Source organism: Cyrtonyx montezumae, unplaced genomic scaffold, assembly GCF_038088225.1.
Source record: "Cyrtonyx montezumae isolate F1298 unplaced genomic scaffold, pur_monq_1.0 scaffold_3, whole genome shotgun sequence".
Lineage (NCBI taxonomy): Eukaryota > Metazoa > Chordata > Aves > Galliformes > Odontophoridae > Cyrtonyx > Cyrtonyx montezumae.
Window position 1 is genome coordinate 62,411,150 of NW_027072034.1, and position 17,480 is coordinate 62,428,629.

The 17,480-nt window shown below is 38.6% G+C and overlaps 1 protein-coding gene across 2 annotated transcripts in view; it reads left to right on the plus strand.

The window, feature by feature from the left end:
- The window catches only part of APP (amyloid beta precursor protein), a 198,663-nt gene that overhangs the window by 164,337 nt on the left and 16,846 nt on the right, over positions 1–17,480 (plus strand). For both annotated transcript variants that reach the window (XM_065741830.1, XM_065741831.1), the window contains 2 exons: positions 10,609–10,830; positions 15,929–15,982. In XM_065741830.1, coding sequence (XP_065597902.1) covers positions 10,609–10,830; positions 15,929–15,982 — 276 coding nt within the window. The remainder of the gene's footprint in view (positions 1–10,608; positions 10,831–15,928; positions 15,983–17,480) is intronic.

The following is a 17,480-nucleotide window of genomic DNA, read 5'->3' on the forward strand; positions in this document are numbered from 1 at the left end:
CAAAAAGTATACTGCTCTGTCACGGATTAAAGATAGCATGGAGTTCTCTCACAAAAGCAGATGAATTCTATATTAAACTTTGCACATTATTTAGGGTGGTTTTGTGTACTTAAATACTGACATGATACAGGTTGGGTGGAACACTTGATAACCAGCTAGGACCTCTTTCACCAGAGGACACTGGTTTTTAACATCATTTCATAGGTTAGAGATGTATAATTTAGCTTTTTTAAAGTTTTTAGCTTCATCGTTAGCTTACAGTATGTACTAAGCCACCAGTTTTACCACTTCATTCTCTCTAAAATATTTTTCTAATGTTTGAAATTCTCTGAGATACCATTCAGCTGTTTGTTGGAGCGAGGCAATGCATTCTACTTATGAGGGGAATCAACCATTGTCTTCCTTTGCTATGTTGCATTTTAATAGGCAAAGGTGGAACCAGCTGGAACGGCAGCCTGTTACCAAGGCTTTGTAAATTCTGCACTCCGCTGGCTTGGCACAGCTGATGAACCTGTTACTACTCCAGACTGGAGACTCAGCTCTTTCTGCTAGTTAAATATATCCTCTGCTGCAGCTTTGATGAAAAGTCTGGGAAATAGATCCAACATTTTCTTCTTCTAAGCCTCTCCATATTTTTCTGTCCAGCTTATTTAACCGTTGTAGAAAATTAGCCAGAGAATAGAAGATGTTTAAAATAGATCTAAGTGCACTTTGCTGACACTGATGTTCTCAAATGCTTTCATTAGTAGCTTACTATATCCTCTCCATCTTTTGTAGCTAAGTGCTCCCTTGTATCTGGTCATGAGCACTAATGTTCTTGAGGAAAGATATGAATCTTGATTTTTGTGAACGCAAGCCCCCTCTTAATCTCATAAATATCATGAAAACTACTTCAGGCAGTGAAGGAGCCAGCTTTCTCCAGATCTGCAGATACTGCAAATGAGATAAATGGCTTCACAAGGCTTTTTCCAGTCATTTCATGTGACTTTCTTTGGAGAAAACAGAGTTGTAGAAAAACGTTGAATATATATATGTGTATTATTTTAAATCAATATACTGAATATGTTTGGTGTTAGAGAGCATTTTAAGTCATCGTTAACTCACAGTTACAGATATGTTCTTAGACATATATTTGATTTGATTTACTTGCTCTTTGGTGTGAACGCAAAGAAAAGCTGGCACACTCATTTGCCAGTTGATACAAATAAAGCACATGATGGCACTAAAATTTTTCACACATTGCTTTAAACTGGGGCCTTTTTTTAAAGCCTTATTTACTGCTCTATGAAGCAGAATGGCTTCTACCAGTCTTTATATTTCCTGATTATTGCTTCTGCCACTATGCTGTAAGGAACTAATGAGGTATCTCATCATGTGCCAATTTTAAAATGTCATTCTTTCGTTAGATGGATGAGAAGTCTGAAAAAGTCTTGAAGTTGTCCACCTTGCAAACATGATCCAACAGAAGGTTGGCTTGGAAGAGCCTGACTTTGTGAATGTGTAGGTTCCATTCAGGTGTGAGAGGCACTAGTTTGCTGAAAATACTGCTCACTTACACAATATCAGTGGGCTTGGTTATTGAAACTTTCTTGATTTATTGACTATGCATGGAATGTAATTCATGGATATGTGTGCCTATAAAAGACAAAAGTTGTATCTGAAGAGGATAATGACAAAGTTTCATGACTGTTCCAGAAAGACTTTGGAGTGTGGGGGGGTTAATCTTCAGTGTGCTTGTCTATCCCAGCCTTTGTTAATTAATAGGGACTGAGCCACCTCAGCCAAACCCCTCTTCCCGTCACCGATGCCTGTCCATAAGTGCTGAAGCAGCCCAAAATCGTAGGCGTACAACCAATCCAACAACAGCTTCCAGGTCTTACTTGCTGCTGCATTACAGATGTCATTCAGTTTAAGATCAGACTCCTAATAGGGAGCACTCGATTGTGAAAGAAGCAAATTAATCATCTTAATTCTTACACGCTAGCAGATTGGAGGTATCCACCCAGAACTAGTTACAGACTGTCTGCAAAATCTATAGAGCTAGCGTGTCAGTTGCTCTTCCCAGAGCAAATCTCAGGAATTGCTATCCAGAGTAGTTCAAGCACTGAAATCTGAAATGCCTAACCATAAGCAGACTTCCTGACGGGTAGGTCTAAGTATGCCTCCAGTGCTAATGGTGTGCTAAATTTTATTCTATTTGACCGTGACTTTTATCTTCACTTGTGCTCAGTGAAAATTCACATGTGCTTACTATAATCAAGAGTATCTGATGTATTCTTGCCAGGCAAGCTCTTACTGTTGGGCTGTAAAGAGAAAAAAATTACTGAGGTAAGGATATTTGACTTTGCAGAATGTCTGGATTGATGGAAATATTACAGTAATCTCCACAATTTAGTTGCCATGCACATGGGATTACAAATGAAGCAATTTTTCATCAGCACAGCTTTCTCCTGCTGTTCAATTCTCATATGACTAATTTAATTGAAAAATGAATTGTGCTTGCTATGGGGGAGTCCAGTCCTCTTACTGTTCTACTTCTTGCTATCAGAGCATGCATATGAGATATGATGCAAAAAGATGTCGGTACTGACCATATCCAACTGAATGTATATATTTGCTATGTTTAACAAGCATTTTTCTTTAGAATACTTAGCCTAAATTACATTTAGCCTATCGAGTGCTACAACTGGACATACAAACAGGCAGAATATATATTGTCTGAAGCAGATGCTGCAGTTTCATTTAGTTCTGATTTAAGTTACTACAAGTGAGTCAGATCTACAGTGCTTTCTTATGTCCAGGGGGATCAGGTGCAACAAATTAAAACTTGAAAATGTTAGAATGTCTGTGTTTTTACGGATTATTCAATGGTTTCCAAGCTGCCCAAAGAGTTCAGTACATATAAAAACAAAAATATAAATCTGGGGGATTTGTACAGTGACCTGTAGAAAAGTTTATAGAAAATAATGGGTAACAGCTCACAGCGTCAGAGGTGGACAGAATGACATCTGATATGACAGTGTGGATGAAGCAAAGGTGTATCACTGAATTCCTCTGTATGGAAAAAATGACATCCTCATTCACTAACACTTGCTGAGCATTTCTGGCAACCAAGCAGTGGATGTGGGTGCAGTAAGAGGTGTTTGGTGCATTTCAGCAGTAGTGATGGTGACAGTTGGTCACTTCTGCTGGTGCAAATTTTTACAAGCACAGCATACAGGCTTCTGTTCGTGGCTGGCAAAAATGTGGGTGACTGTGCTGAAAAACTGTTTTGTAGCTGAGAGTTTGCTCTATCTAACAGTGCTATTGTGCTCTTCGTATTTGTTGTAATAAAAAAAAGTTATTCCATTTGTTGTAATGGAAATAAATTGGAGGAGCTGCTTTTGGAGCAACCTACATATAGTGTATGCTCTTGTTCATGGAATAGAGTTTCAATTTTTTTTTCTCTGAGTATTTTTTTCAGAACTATTTTGTCTAGGTTGATGTTAGGTTGCCATCATCTTACCCAGAGAGGAATTTTTGACATGCTTGAGCTGAGAGATCCCAGCCTGAAAAAACACGGTGCTTAGCATACAAAAAACTGTACTCCATTCAAATTTTATACCAAAAGGGATGCTGTAACAGGTAAATATGTGTGTGTTTAATCCAGAGCTTCTGTGGCTGTGAATAGTGTATTATATCTCGTAGGCAGAAGTACTAAGTTAACCAAGTTTAATGAGGTGGATGTGAGCAGTAGAGGAGACAACAGAAACAGTTAAAAAGTCTCGAAGTCATGAAAGGGAAGAGCAATGTCTTCTAATTCTATTTAATAACTTTTCAGAGATAACTTAAGCTTCTGGTGTTTTTCTGTTCCACATATTTTCTGTAATACTCTCTGCTTTTAATTAGAGGGGAAATGCAGTCATGATTTAGATGACTCACTGTTAAAACAAACCATAAACGTGTACATATCTATAGCCATATATCAATATTTATCTAACAGTGTATTTAGCTGTTAGGTAGTCAAGAGTTTATAGTAATTACAGTATTCTTTCACTGAAGGCAAGTCGAGAGATTTATAACAAACTGTGGGAAAAATGGGAGGTGGACCTTTCTGGTTCTACACTGATGTAGTGGTGTGGAAATTCTCACGCATCTCTCTTCAAGCCTTTCTGAAACTGCAGTGCCATGTACAAAACTGAATTTGCATTGCATTCCATCTCTAATGGGACAACCTAAGTCACATTGAGATTAATCACTGTGTGGTAATAAAGCCAGCTTGTAAGTGCTTTGCTGAATTGGGTTTTCCAAGCTTTCTCATGCTTTGAACTGTTTAATGCCAGAAAAATTTTGGTAACACAATCCACTTATGAAACAATTAACTTATATCTAAGCTAAACATCTTTTTTTAATTTAAATAATTTAAGTGAAATGTAATCTGAAGCACAAATCTAACTGGAGCATTACTACATGTACCTGTTTACAGGAGGGTACTCGCATGGGTTGTTTTTATTGTATGATTCGGGAAGCATTGAAGTCTATATATGCTCAAGTAGCAGAAGCAGTAAGAAATAGAAAAAATGAAAGTGATAAATTTGTTTTTTTATGTATTAGAAGCCTTCTTTTTATATTACAGGCATTCTTTTTAATATATCTCAAAATATTACAGCTATTCTCAAGTTCAAAGGTGTATTTTCTTGAAAGTTAGATTCTCAGATAGTGGAATATTTTTAAAGGTCCTGGGGTGGATCTTTTATTAACTTGTTTCTAGGGGAAAAATTTAAGTCAACTGTTTCACGATACGTCAGATGTCATTTTCTGAGAACTTGAAGAGCCTTTACACCATATGGAAAGAGATTTTCGTACACATAAGAGTCTTCTATGTCTGAAAAACTACTGTTTCATTTAAACCCCATGAACAACATAATCCACTGGAAAAGTTTCCAGACAAGAGGAGCTGCAATGTAATTCCACAGGCTAGCCATAAGAGAGAAAGTTTAGATCTGATGGATCAGGTAATGAAATTTCTTTGTCAGTATGGGTCAGAACATTGCAGGCTGGCTTCATTTCCAGTGTTTCATGGGACTGGCATAGCGCATCACACTTTTATCATCATCTTCAAAGCATACAGATAAACAAAGCCACTCCTGTATGCCTTCCTGTAGGCAGGTCACTTTCAGTAGAGTTCTCGTCAGAATCGATCTCTAAATTGTATTTGTCTTTTGCAGTTAAAATGCATTAGTTCAACACTGAATACCACACAATTTTATGCTGCAGCTTGGTAATGCAGCTGGATAATTATGACGTCTAGTAGTATGTAACATTGTCATATGGTACTTGATTCAGCAAAACACCTTAGAATAATTACATGCTTGGAATTTAGTGGAGCTTAGCTCTTTATGGTTTGGTACAAACCAAGTATGATTAAATATATGCACATGCTTGAAATTTCCTCTAACTTGGACAGGGGCTGAAGGAAATAGCCACTGTATTTTCTTTCCTTTCATCTCAGAGGAGAAAATCTACTTGATGCGATAAGCTTTGAATATGAAACCTACAGGATATACAAGTGACTTAACTACCTTTCTGGCTTGTAGAGTTTGCATTCACTGCAGGTACGGAAAGCAATTTGGACTGAAAAACTACCTATGAAATCCTTACTCATGCTCAGATCCTCATTTTGTGTTTCAGAGTTACTTACAGAAACTCTTATTTACCAGTGTAACTAGAAGTATGTGTTGTCAGTTTATACAGGAGCTCTAATACAATGCAGATGTTCAGGTAAATAATATTATATTTTGTTTTAAAGTATTCACCAATACAAAGCCTCTAAGGAGGTATTGTTTTCACATTTACCAGTTTGGGGTGTCTTGATTTATACAGCTGACAAAATTCAGACATTAAAATTTAGTTAAAAACTAACTATATTACATCCATACAATTCCTTTGGGCAATTGCTTGTGTTGCGGATTATGAGCTGTGGCATATTGAATTAGCCCACAAAGTAGGCATACAACTGAAAGCTGCACCTAACCATATTATGTCTTACCACATGCATTATTATAAATGACTGTGTAATTGCTCTTAGTAATCCTAATTGTGACATAAGATATTAGCTTGATTTAAACTATCTTCCAAATGGTATAAGATAATACATAGACATACACAAATGAAGCAATTGCTGTGATTCAGGTACTCCTAATTTCTGACATTGGGAAGAGTTAGGATGTTGGTGACACATCTAAATTTGTCATTTTGAAAGCATGTACTCTAAAGCAGCTAGAACTTTGAGAAGACCACGAGCTTCTTTCACACTGGGTGTTGTCTGATAAGATGGTGATTATGAAGCAATATTTTGCACTACTTAATTTGAATTGGTTCCCAAACCTGTATTTGCTGAATCAGTATGTAGCCTGTCATGTATATGTGGTTTTTAAAAGGAAGTTTGGTCTTAGGTTGAAACTATGGCATGTATGTAACTTGAAGGTGTCTTAATTAGTACTTAGAAGAGGTGTTTTGAGTGCATTTCTTTTCTAAATTGATTTTAAACCTTAAATTGATGTACAACACTTCCAAAATTCTCACTGCTTCTGGAGTTATTTTTTAAAGCAAATTCAGGATTGTGATAATGAGGTCAGAGCTTTTTTGTCTGGTAGGTATCCTCCATCAAAAGAAAACAAAGCAAGGCAATGTTGGAAATTTTAAATAATGAGATAAATGAAGATCATTATTTGTAAGATAATTAGTGAATTACTTGTGTTCCAGTTCTCCATTAAACTTTTTTCTTTGTATCTATGCCAGCTATCAGGTGGGTTAAGTACAACAGAGTCCAGTGTGGTAAACAGTATTGTATACCAATGAAGTGTAAAGTTCCAGTGGCAGAATGACATGGGATATGCTGCTCTGTCTCATCTGTTGGGATTTGTCACGGTCTTCACTATTACAGTGCCCTTACAAAGCCGATCTGTTAGAGGTCAAGGGACGTCACAAATGAGCTGCTTTCAAACAACCCAGCATCCAACAGATGTTTCTAATTAATTTATTTTCTTCTGCTCCATCTTTCTCTTTTCCAAGAAGAGGATAAGAGACTAGTCTTGAAAGGAGCTTGTAGTGGTCTTACTCTTGTATCTAGTGCCCCAAATATATTTCACTTCAGTGTTTCTTGATGTTACTGTTTAGGGGTAATAACCCACGGGATAATGCCTGCAATGAGCTAAAGAATGAGAGAGACTTCCTTAACAAATGCCAGTAAGTCTAAGAAGCACTTTATTGAAGCAGTGTAACTGAGCCTCTTTCATCCTGCAAAAGAGTTTGGGTGCCTGAAGGTGGCTGTGCTGCAAGTCCCAACATTCCTGTTTGTAGAGCAGTTGCACTTTTGCAAGCCTAGCTGCTGGGAGATTTGATGTCCCAACTTTGTGGGTTTTCTGTTTTTTGGATTTCTTTCTTTCTTTGTTTGTTTTTTGTTGTTTTGTTTTTGTTTTGTTTTTTGTTGCTTTTTTCCATGAAGTCATGGCTACTGTTGAGCACATGCTGTCAAAAATGTAAAAAAATGTTTCAGCATCCTCCTTATTTTTCTCTGGCAGGACTTAACGGAACGTTACAAAGAGATAATGAGTAGAGCAACAACAAGTCTATTATAGGAAGATTGTCATGAGGGCTTTTGTCCTGTTGGTTTGAGGGGAGATGAAATTTTGAAAAGCAGCCTAGATTCGGTGTATTTTCAGCACCTAATAATGAAGACATTCACTGCACAAAGAAAATCCCTGAAACAGCCTTGAATGCACATCCTAGCCTCCAGCTGCATCTGTACGCTCTACTTATTTAGGGAATTGTCTTCTGTGGGGTGGGGAAATTGAATTGGCAACTGTGAGAAAGGGAGGGAGCACTTTATTGATGAGTAACAACAAGGCTATATGGCTTTCCATTAGCGTAGCTGACGAGGCAACTAGGCATCAATACTGTGAACAAAATCAACACTGAAATAATCGATCTTGGGATTTGCCAGCTAGTGTCAATAATTGGAAATCCTAGGGCAAAGTTTTTTAACAGTTTGGAGATTGAAACAATTGTTTGCTAATCGTTTACTCAATGCAGACACAGATGCCTTGGTCTGATGAACTCAAGCTCAGTTTTAAGCCAGGAGCTTCTCATTTCTCACTATAGTTCAGTGCCTGATTCATCATGTCAGATGGGCTGATTCATTTTGGCCATTGTCTCCCTGCTTGTAAGATGAATGCAGTCATAATCTGCTTATTGTAATATCTGTTTGCCTCACTTAATCTATTGTGTGAGTTAGTTAATGTCTATGTTGTGTGCCACAGCTGAGTAGCAAACAATGGGGCCTGCAAGTGTTGGTGACAACTCACACCCAGTGGGGCTGCACTGTGAGGTTTTATGTACTTGTCTCTCCCAGCCTCTGTAGCAGCATGATGTGAGCCTGACGCCCATTTCTGTGGCCATCTGTGCTTCTGCTATGGCCTTCCCCTTGAGCATGGGGCCTCCGTGCTGGAAGTCAGGTCCTGCAAGGAGTGGGAGGACAGCGGGGATGAGGCAAGTTGCACCTCAGAGCTCTTCCAGTTCCTGGGTTGTAGGTGCTTAGACACTCAGTGATACTTAACTTCTCTGTGATCAGCCATAACTTGGTGTCATAATGTGCTCAGGAGGTGTTACCCCTGACTCCCTGCAGGACACCCAGCACTTGGAAACTAGACTTTTCACGCAGGCTGCTAACATGCAGCTCTTTTTTTGATAAGTCTCATCTTCTGTAACTAATACAAATCAACATATGCCATGTGATACAATGCCTGCTCAGAATATCAAGTTGCTTTGGCTGTGTTTGCTCTGATACATAAGAGACGCTTTAGTTTGATAAAGGATTAGTGTAAATGCAGTGAGGAGGAAAAAGATCAAACTTGCATTCCACGCTGAAAATGTATCATGTAACTTACAAATAACATTGTTTTCAAGAAATTGAACATGAATGGAAAAATAATGCAGTGTTCAGCAGGCTTTCTGTATTGTCCTACTAAGTCCTTATGAACAAATTCACTGGCAGAATTTAATTTTCTGTACACATTAATGTTAATGTTGGCTTACTGTCTGCTAATGTGATTACTGCTTCAGTAGGAAAATTGGTATTGAAACATCAATTTGCAAGATTTAAAACCTGTGCTGGCCCTAGGGTGTGGGTTGTAACTTCTTGTTTAGTTTTGATGTTCTGACTCTGGTGGTGTAGTATTTGTCAGAGTTCCATCAGTTCTAAGAGATGTATTACAAAGCAGAGCCTAGATATATGATCACTGAGAGAGAGAGAGTGAAGCAGTGCCAGCTCTAGTGCTCATGTTGGTAGCAGTCCCTCGTTGAGGGCTACTGTGTAGGTAGTGTGTGCTGCCTTGGTGGTATGCTGTTGTATACACTCGAGGGAAATACGATTCAGAAGATTTCACTGATGTCTGTAAAGCTCTGGTGTGATTAGAAACGTAGATGCAATTTCTCACTGATGATACTAGGAAATGAGAGGGCCCCTACAGAGTGTCATTAAGATACTAGCAAAATACAGTGGTGATTCCTGTCCCTGAATTGCAACAGATTTTGATTGTGCATGTGAAGTGATAGCAGTGAATTATTCATCAATGAAGTGAGAAGCCAGTCTTAAAAGTTTTTGTATCATCAACTGTCATGTGTGTACTCATGTGTGCAAACACTTGGGCTCTAGTGGTTTTAACACTTACAGTCTTCAATTCTGAACTATTTAGAACTTTAACATCTGCATGCTAGTTATGTTGTGTTATTAGCAATCACTTATCCTCTTCTTGCTTACTAGAAAGTGGTCTGTGTACCAAGTTCCTTCAAAGTATGTACAAGTAATGTACCTCTACCTTAAAAAAACAAACACAGGAAGGACAACAAAGGAGAAGATAAAGAGTATATGAACCTCAGTCTCAGAAAGGAGTTGGAATAATGAAGCGCACCTAAATAATCTCCAAGCTTCTTTTTAATATTGAGTTCAGTAATCTGTCCTATACTTCTCTTGGAGCTGGAAAGTGCTTTAATTGTTCTCACTTTGTGGTAGTCTTATTAGATGCTTATTAGAATTTAAGATTGTTAGAAAAGAGCTACTTCCATATTAGTAAAGTTACATATGTTAAAAGAACAAATATTTAGATTCAGTGTTCTAGTAAGCTCAATTTAATACGATAACTATTGCAATGATTTAGGATTTAAGAGCAATGCTGAGCTTTTGTAAGTGAGCATTTCAGGAGAAGGGAAAATAACAAAGACATTACTTCCTGAGGACCTCTTGCATGATGAGGCATGGTAACTTGTTGAGTTGAAAGGAATTGATTTGTGCTTCTTTTAAAAGTAATGGGGAAGAATCTAGGGACTTGTAAAGCACAGCCCTGTGATCTCTGGTGTTACTTGAGTAGAAAGCAGTATTGAACAGTTCTGGTTGATGTTAAAAAAAATGCCTTACAGCAGCAGTTCTCAATTACTTCAACTCCCAATGCTTTTCTGTATAATAAGAAATCGGGATCTCATGACTGTAAATTTCTACTATAATAGCACTGGAAATAGGTGCTCAGAAATGCAGGATTTTGTAGGTAATTGCTGTGTTCCTTTTTCTTGCAGATGAATTGCTTCAGAAAGAGCAAAACTACTCTGACGATGTTCTGGCCAATATGATCAGTGAACCTAGAATCAGCTATGGAAATGATGCTCTCATGCCTTCACTGACGGAAACTAAGACCACAGTTGAACTTCTTCCAGTGGATGGAGAGTTCAGTCTAGATGACCTTCAGCCGTGGCATCCATTTGGTGTTGATTCTGTTCCAGCCAATACTGAAAATGAAGGTAGGAACAGTAGTGGGAGAAAGCATGGAGTATTCTCAATTGTATTTTATGATTATTCTTTCATTTCACTTATTGAAAATTGGCATATTTTCGGTGTAAGAAGAATAGAGGTCTCAACTGTGAAGTTTTAGAACTGGTCTGCTGCTGTGTCTCTTTGATCAAACAGAGTTGTGACTTCACTGTCAGTGTAGACTCACAAAACATTTCAGAGTTGAACTTATTTCTCTTCAAAAACAGGTCAAAATAAATTCCAACACGTTGTGAGTGTTTTATAATGAGGATGAGCAAAGGGAGATAAAATAAGTGTTATCATTGAAGACCTTCTTATTGCTGGCATGAAAATGATTATAGATGTAATACATTCCTTGCATGGGAGGTTTGGGGGTTGGTTTGGGTTTATTTTTTGGTCATATTGAATGTGCTGCAGGAATATTTGTACGTACATAGCAATGCAACTAGCTAGTGATGATGTCTTCCCAGAGGAGTACTTTATGTTGCTCTTGGGCAAATCTATTGACGTGGCTGCCTAATATTTTAATAATTAATGTATAATCTGGAATTGGTGGTTCACTTGGGTGCCAGAGCCAATTAATTAGAAACATAAGGAACTCTGATGGCATTGTTCAAGTTCCTTCTCTTGTGCTTGTTTTCATTTACCAGTTCAAATCCATCCTCATTAGTGCTAAGTTAATCCCAGCAGTGGAGGTTTGTTTCTGCAGAAGAGTGCTGGTTTCACAAAGGCTAGATCTACAGAAGTTTTTTCCATGTAAATCTTTGTTTTGTGGATCAAGCGTTAGATGAGCTGTGCAGACAGTGAGGTCTTCCAGAAATATCTTGAAACCATTGGTTTAGGCTCTGCCTCCTCTGAGAGGAAGTTCTGATCACCCACTTTGTGCAGTTCTCTGTGTGAGTGCTTTCCTCTTAGTCTCACTCCAACACAATGTGTGAGAGACTGTGGGCTGTCATGCTTGCAGTGAAGTTGGAACCAGTTTTGTGATCAAAGTGAGTAATAGCCAGGTGTCAGAAAAGCTAAAGATCCAGGCTAAGGTGTAAGCAGAGGTCAACTAATAAGTGAAACGGAAGCATACCAAACGTGAGGGGAAAAGAGTGGGGTTAAAATTAAAACACCAAGAAGTCAGCAGAAAGGAGATGGGCCAAACTCAAATGGACTGGCCAGTCTCAAGAATGAGAAGACAGTAGATAGTGATGAGGACTCTGAGCATATCTGCAGGACAGCTGCAGATCCATGGTGTGCCTGGCTGAGAGCAACTGACTGGATTGCATCAGATCCTGGCAAGTAGTGCAGACCACTGACCGGACTGACAAGCTAAGCTTCTCATTCCTGGAGAATCAGCTGTGGCTTACTATAGTACAATTGCAGAGGCTGGCTGCCAGGAGCAGACCGTGGTCCAGCTGTTGGCATCTGTCCTGTAGGAATTTTCCAGTAGATCTCTTGCTGCTGCCTTTCCCATAGTTGAGACATAAAGAACGTCCATTCTGTGCCCACTGTCTGCTTTCATCAAACTTGAGGGGGAAAAAAAGAACAGCTTTTGAAGTCTATGTAGCCACCTTTCAAAATGTACTGATTTCAGTCACCAAGTTCAGAAGATACTAGATATACAGATGTACTCAGACATACCACATTTTAATCACACAAGCCTTTTTTTCCTTCAGAAGCCAGGCTAAGCCCAGGATTTAATAATGAAAGGTACATTCTTCGGTGTGATTCTGAATTCCCTTGGCATGCATTCTGAGTGTAGTTATCTTTTAAAAATGTATGACAGCAAATAAAAAACAAAAATTCTTCTGCCTTGAATAACATACTGTTTAATTATGAATCCTTGTGTTCTTAGTGTTTATTGATGGAACATCTTATAGCTTCTATGACTTTAAATTGGTTTAGTTGTTGGTTTTTTTGAGACCAGGATTGCTTTTGTCCTGAAGTTCCTTCAGGCGAACAATTTCATTAGTTCAATCATTAACATTTAAGTCTGCACAGTTAAAAATCATCTCATGACTTAAACCCCTGCAAGTCCTTCTTTCCCATTTGACTTCTCTGTCATCTATCCAAACAGTACTGGCAAATAGTATTTGTGTTGTTCATATCATTATTTCTGCAATACCTTTTTTTTCTCTTTAGGTGTCTTCTCTATACCCTTACCCATATTATCAGAAGTGGAATTTCACAGATTCATCTTTTTCCTTTATGTTAGTCTCCCCATCTTACTGTTCCAGAATCCCAGGACAAATTGTGCCATTTGTCCTCACTTCCCATGCCTATTTTCCTCTGTGTCTATGGTCTAATCTGAGACTTTGTTTAAAAACTGGTGTTTATCTTGTTAATTTGGAAAGTAGCATGAAGTAAACAACATTTGAAACATTTTTCTCCTCTCCCACTTCCTCTCCCTTTCCTAGAGTTTCTTTTCATAATCTGTTTTTTAACACAGTATGATCCACTGATTCAGGAAGTGTTTTGTGTTCTATGCAGTACTGAGCAAGTCAAGTGAGTTAAAAATTAATGTGGTATAGAAGCCTCAAATACTGTAGAGTGACTGACTGATGCATAATGATGGTCAGCATCATGTACTGCTGGGAGATGCTGAGCATGGGAACAAAAGTCAGAGAACCAAGGACCTCACTTCAGTTGGGTGAGGTCTGTGAGGGTACCAATACCATCAAGAAAATCAAGAATGTTTAAAAGGAAGGGCCTGCTGCCTGTGAAACCTGCTGAGCGGTTGCTTCAGCATATTTAGCATAGACTACCAGAGGACTACCAGCAAGTTACCATTCAAGTGTTGATACTGCTCTAGTGTGGAAAACTTAAATTTTTAAAAGCTGGTGAATATAAACCCAGAGAGCTAAGAACGCAGACTTCCTCAGTGCAAAGAGTTACTGCACTATATAAGCAGTAAAGAGAACTATCTCTTTAATCTGGCACACTTGATAAATCATTCACCTCATTTCAGATTTGTACTACTGTCAGAATTTTCAATGGAGTCTCTGATTGATATCAAGAGTCAAGCTCATCAGATCCAGGGACTAGCAGGGTTAGGACCTGAGGTTCACTTCCTCCACAGTCACAGCAGTGTGGCTTGTTTTTAATGAGCTATTCATGGAATTCTTGAACCAAAATGTAATTGTGGAAAAAAGTGGAAGGAAATGCAGCCAGAAAGTCTTTATTTCAAAGTATCCAGTGACCTACATACATGATGAAGATAAAATGCTTCCAAAAATGCCCTTAAATTTGTCATTGCTCCCTGGGAACTAATCCCAGGTTTCATCCAGAAACATTAATTACATACTGAATTGATAAACTGCCATATAATCTTAAGATTTCATTAATTTATTTGAAATTTTCCTCATCTAAACGGGATGCTTAGATAAAAGGATAAGTTTAATGCCAGCAATATTTTACTAGGTTTTTTGTTTGGTTTGGTTTTTTTAAGAATTAAAATAGTCTAACAAGATATTGGAAGTCTAGAATAGCTCAGTCATTTCTGAAAATACTTTTCTTCCTTTTTGATTCCCTGAGTTAAGTCTCACAAGTATGTAATGGACTACACAACTTGCAGTGCTGAAGGTTTGAAGAGAAGTTTGATGATTCTAGAGCATCTAAATGAATGCAGTTTTTATAACACTACATAGTACATCTTAGAGTTGTGACTGTTCATAACTGCTGAAATAGATTAAAGCTTCTCCCAGTGCTGCAAGCAGTGCAGTCCAGCAGGGAACACATGGGGATACCCACTGACAAGATTTTCAGTGTTTACTTATGTTGGTGCATACATCAGTACATGGGCTGAACTGCTCTGAAGGAAAGGATTTGATGGCTTGCCTCATCTCTGCAGCACCAGACCTGTGAGCTCTGTGGAAACTTAGCACTTCCAGAAAAGCAAACAAGTCGGTTGTGCCAATCCTCTTTTAGACTGCAGCTTCTGTAATGTTTACTGCTTTTTTTTTCTAGCGGCAGAAGTTACTGCAGTCATCTCCTGGATACAGTGGACGTAGGATCCAGATAGAGTCACACTTAGAAGCATGTAGGTTAAAAGCCCATAGGAACACAGATTTCCTAAAAGGATGAGCAGTCCCCTTCCTTCAGTGAGCAGTACAGTCAGGTTAGCATGATTTTCTAATGCAGATCACAGACCAGTTCTTCTGAATTAAAAACTGTGGCTATGTCTTGGTTTTCTGTGTTACTGTGGGTTACTTACTGCCGATTAGAAGATTCATGCTTGAATTCAGAAATGCACACGAACACTTTATTAAAAAAATTCCTGAATTCCAACCTACAATACAGTAGATTATTTCTAAAATTAATTTATTTTTGACACTGGCCCTTCCAGCACAGGGGAAATAAAGAACTCTAAGGAGAGAAACAGAACAAAAGACTCAAGCAGCTCTGAATTTGCTCATCCTTTTTTTCTACTACTTGCAGAGTCCTCCATCAGTCTTAAATGTCGACAGTTTTAAGCTTTAAAATAGTGTGCAATGCACAATTAGTTTAGAAAGCGTTGTCTCTACTTCCCAACCCTTTCAAAATAGCAGAACAAATTTACTGTCTACAAATCAGAGCATACTGGAGTGAAATAATTGAGCGTAGTTTTAAAACATGCTTTGCTTTTTTTCAAACCTTACAGCTAGTGCTGTTAAGAAGCCCTCTTAAAAGGAATAAAGAGTCAGGATTCAGTGGGTTTGTAAGTCAGCATTGATCAAGATGTGCTTGCAAGAGCTCATCATGTCAGTTCTTGCTGCCACTTCTAATCAGGTGACTGGGAGATGTTCGTGAGTAAGGAATAGAGTTTGACTCTTCAGACAGAAAGTCTTTGATCTCAGTAGTTTCTCATTTTAAGCAGTAAGCAGAATATGATATAAAATTGACACACAGCTATGGAACTTTCTTTGGAAGTAGTGTGCATCCCTTCTTTTTATTTCCAGCATTAACTAAAGGCAGATCTTCTCTAGCTATTGCTTTTGTAACTTGTTTTCTGCAGTATGTCTCTCCTCCAGTATCCCAAGAGAAGAGCAGTTGAATTTATCATCTGGGGGGATTTTGCTTATTTTCTGTTTACTTTTTTGTTTCTTTTCTGCACCTGCCCAGTTGAGCCTGTTGATGCCCGCCCAGCTGCAGACAGAGGACTCACCACGCGACCAGGTATAGAACTTGCATGACTTTTACCTAACCTGTGTTTTCCCAGCGTGGTCTGCTTGTGCTGAAATGACCACCTTTTCTTTGGTGTAACCCTCTATTTAAATGTAATGCCATGTCACAAACCAGCAGCTGGTATTTCTGGCAAGCGTTAGCACAAAAAACCCTGCTGGGCCGTGTGAGTGCTGTCTGTAACACATGTGTTCAGTATGTGTGCGTGCAGGAGTGGGACCCAGTACTGACACTCATGTTAAGCTGCCAGAGCACAGAGAGCACTTTCAGTTTTAGAATGTGTGACAGAAATGCATACTCCTCAGTGCAAGTATACTGTGTTGTTGTAGGGCAAATAACCCCCAAGAATGGCACTCAAGAAAAGTAGTGTGGAAGATGGTATATTTTGGTAGGCTTATGTAGATGGTATACAGACAACTGCAAGAAGAGAGCAGCTCACCTTTATGATGGTGGAGGCTTGCCATTGACTCCACACAGGAGGGATCTCCAAGAAGAGACCCTTCCCTGGTGGTGGTCAGCCCTTAAACGGGGTTTGGGAGAGGTGGAGCCAGGCTCCACCCCTTCCACTCACACAGGTATATCACCTTCACCTGTGCCCCTGTGGCTGACTTGGTGCTCACCTCAGGTGACCAATCAGTGGTTCAGTCTGTGATTCAACAGTTCCCATACAGTTGTGTAAATTGTGACTAATTTGTGTATATGATTTAGGAATTCCAGAGGACATCAAGATTTTTTTTTTCAGTTATATTTATCTTAACTGTAGATATCTAAAAGTATCTGTTGTCCCTCTGGATTCAGTGAAGGCACCTCTAGACAACTATTCGTGCCATTAGAGAGTAGAAAGAGGTGATTATTTGCCCTCAGTACCATGGGTACTCATGTCTTCCTAGTCTGACTAGCTTGAATTGTGTTGCCAATGTTTAGAGTTGTTGGATAAATTCAATTCTCAAAACTAAAAAATTGCTTTTCATATTGATGTTTTGCTTTCTAGATTGTTTTTCCCTTATCTCCATTTAGGAATGCCTAGAAGTGGCTGATTAGAGCAAGCACAAACAAGCTTTGATTTCAGATTATTTTCCAACACATAAATGAGATCTGTTTATTTTAGGATCAGAATTATTTCAGTGTCACCACATCATTTTCTTTTGTTTGTTTGTTTTTTGTATCATTTCTTTCTTCAGATCAGATCAAACTGTGCAATCTTGTCTTCTTTCCTCTTCATCTTTTCCTCCAAACTCCCACTGGAAAGCACTGTTGGCAGCACCTTAATGTGTTTAAATCTTTCTGATAACTCACTGATGTTTACTGACTGCAGTGAATGGTACAGTGGGGAATGAAATAAGACAGCAGTTGTTATAGCAATTGGGATGCACATTGAGGCTGGCCAGATGACATGTTCCTAGCATTGCTTTAGGAGTCTGATACCTAAACTTGTCCTTAGAGTCTTAATTAATTTTGTGAAGAGAGCCTGGAACCTGGTAAAGAGCTCTCC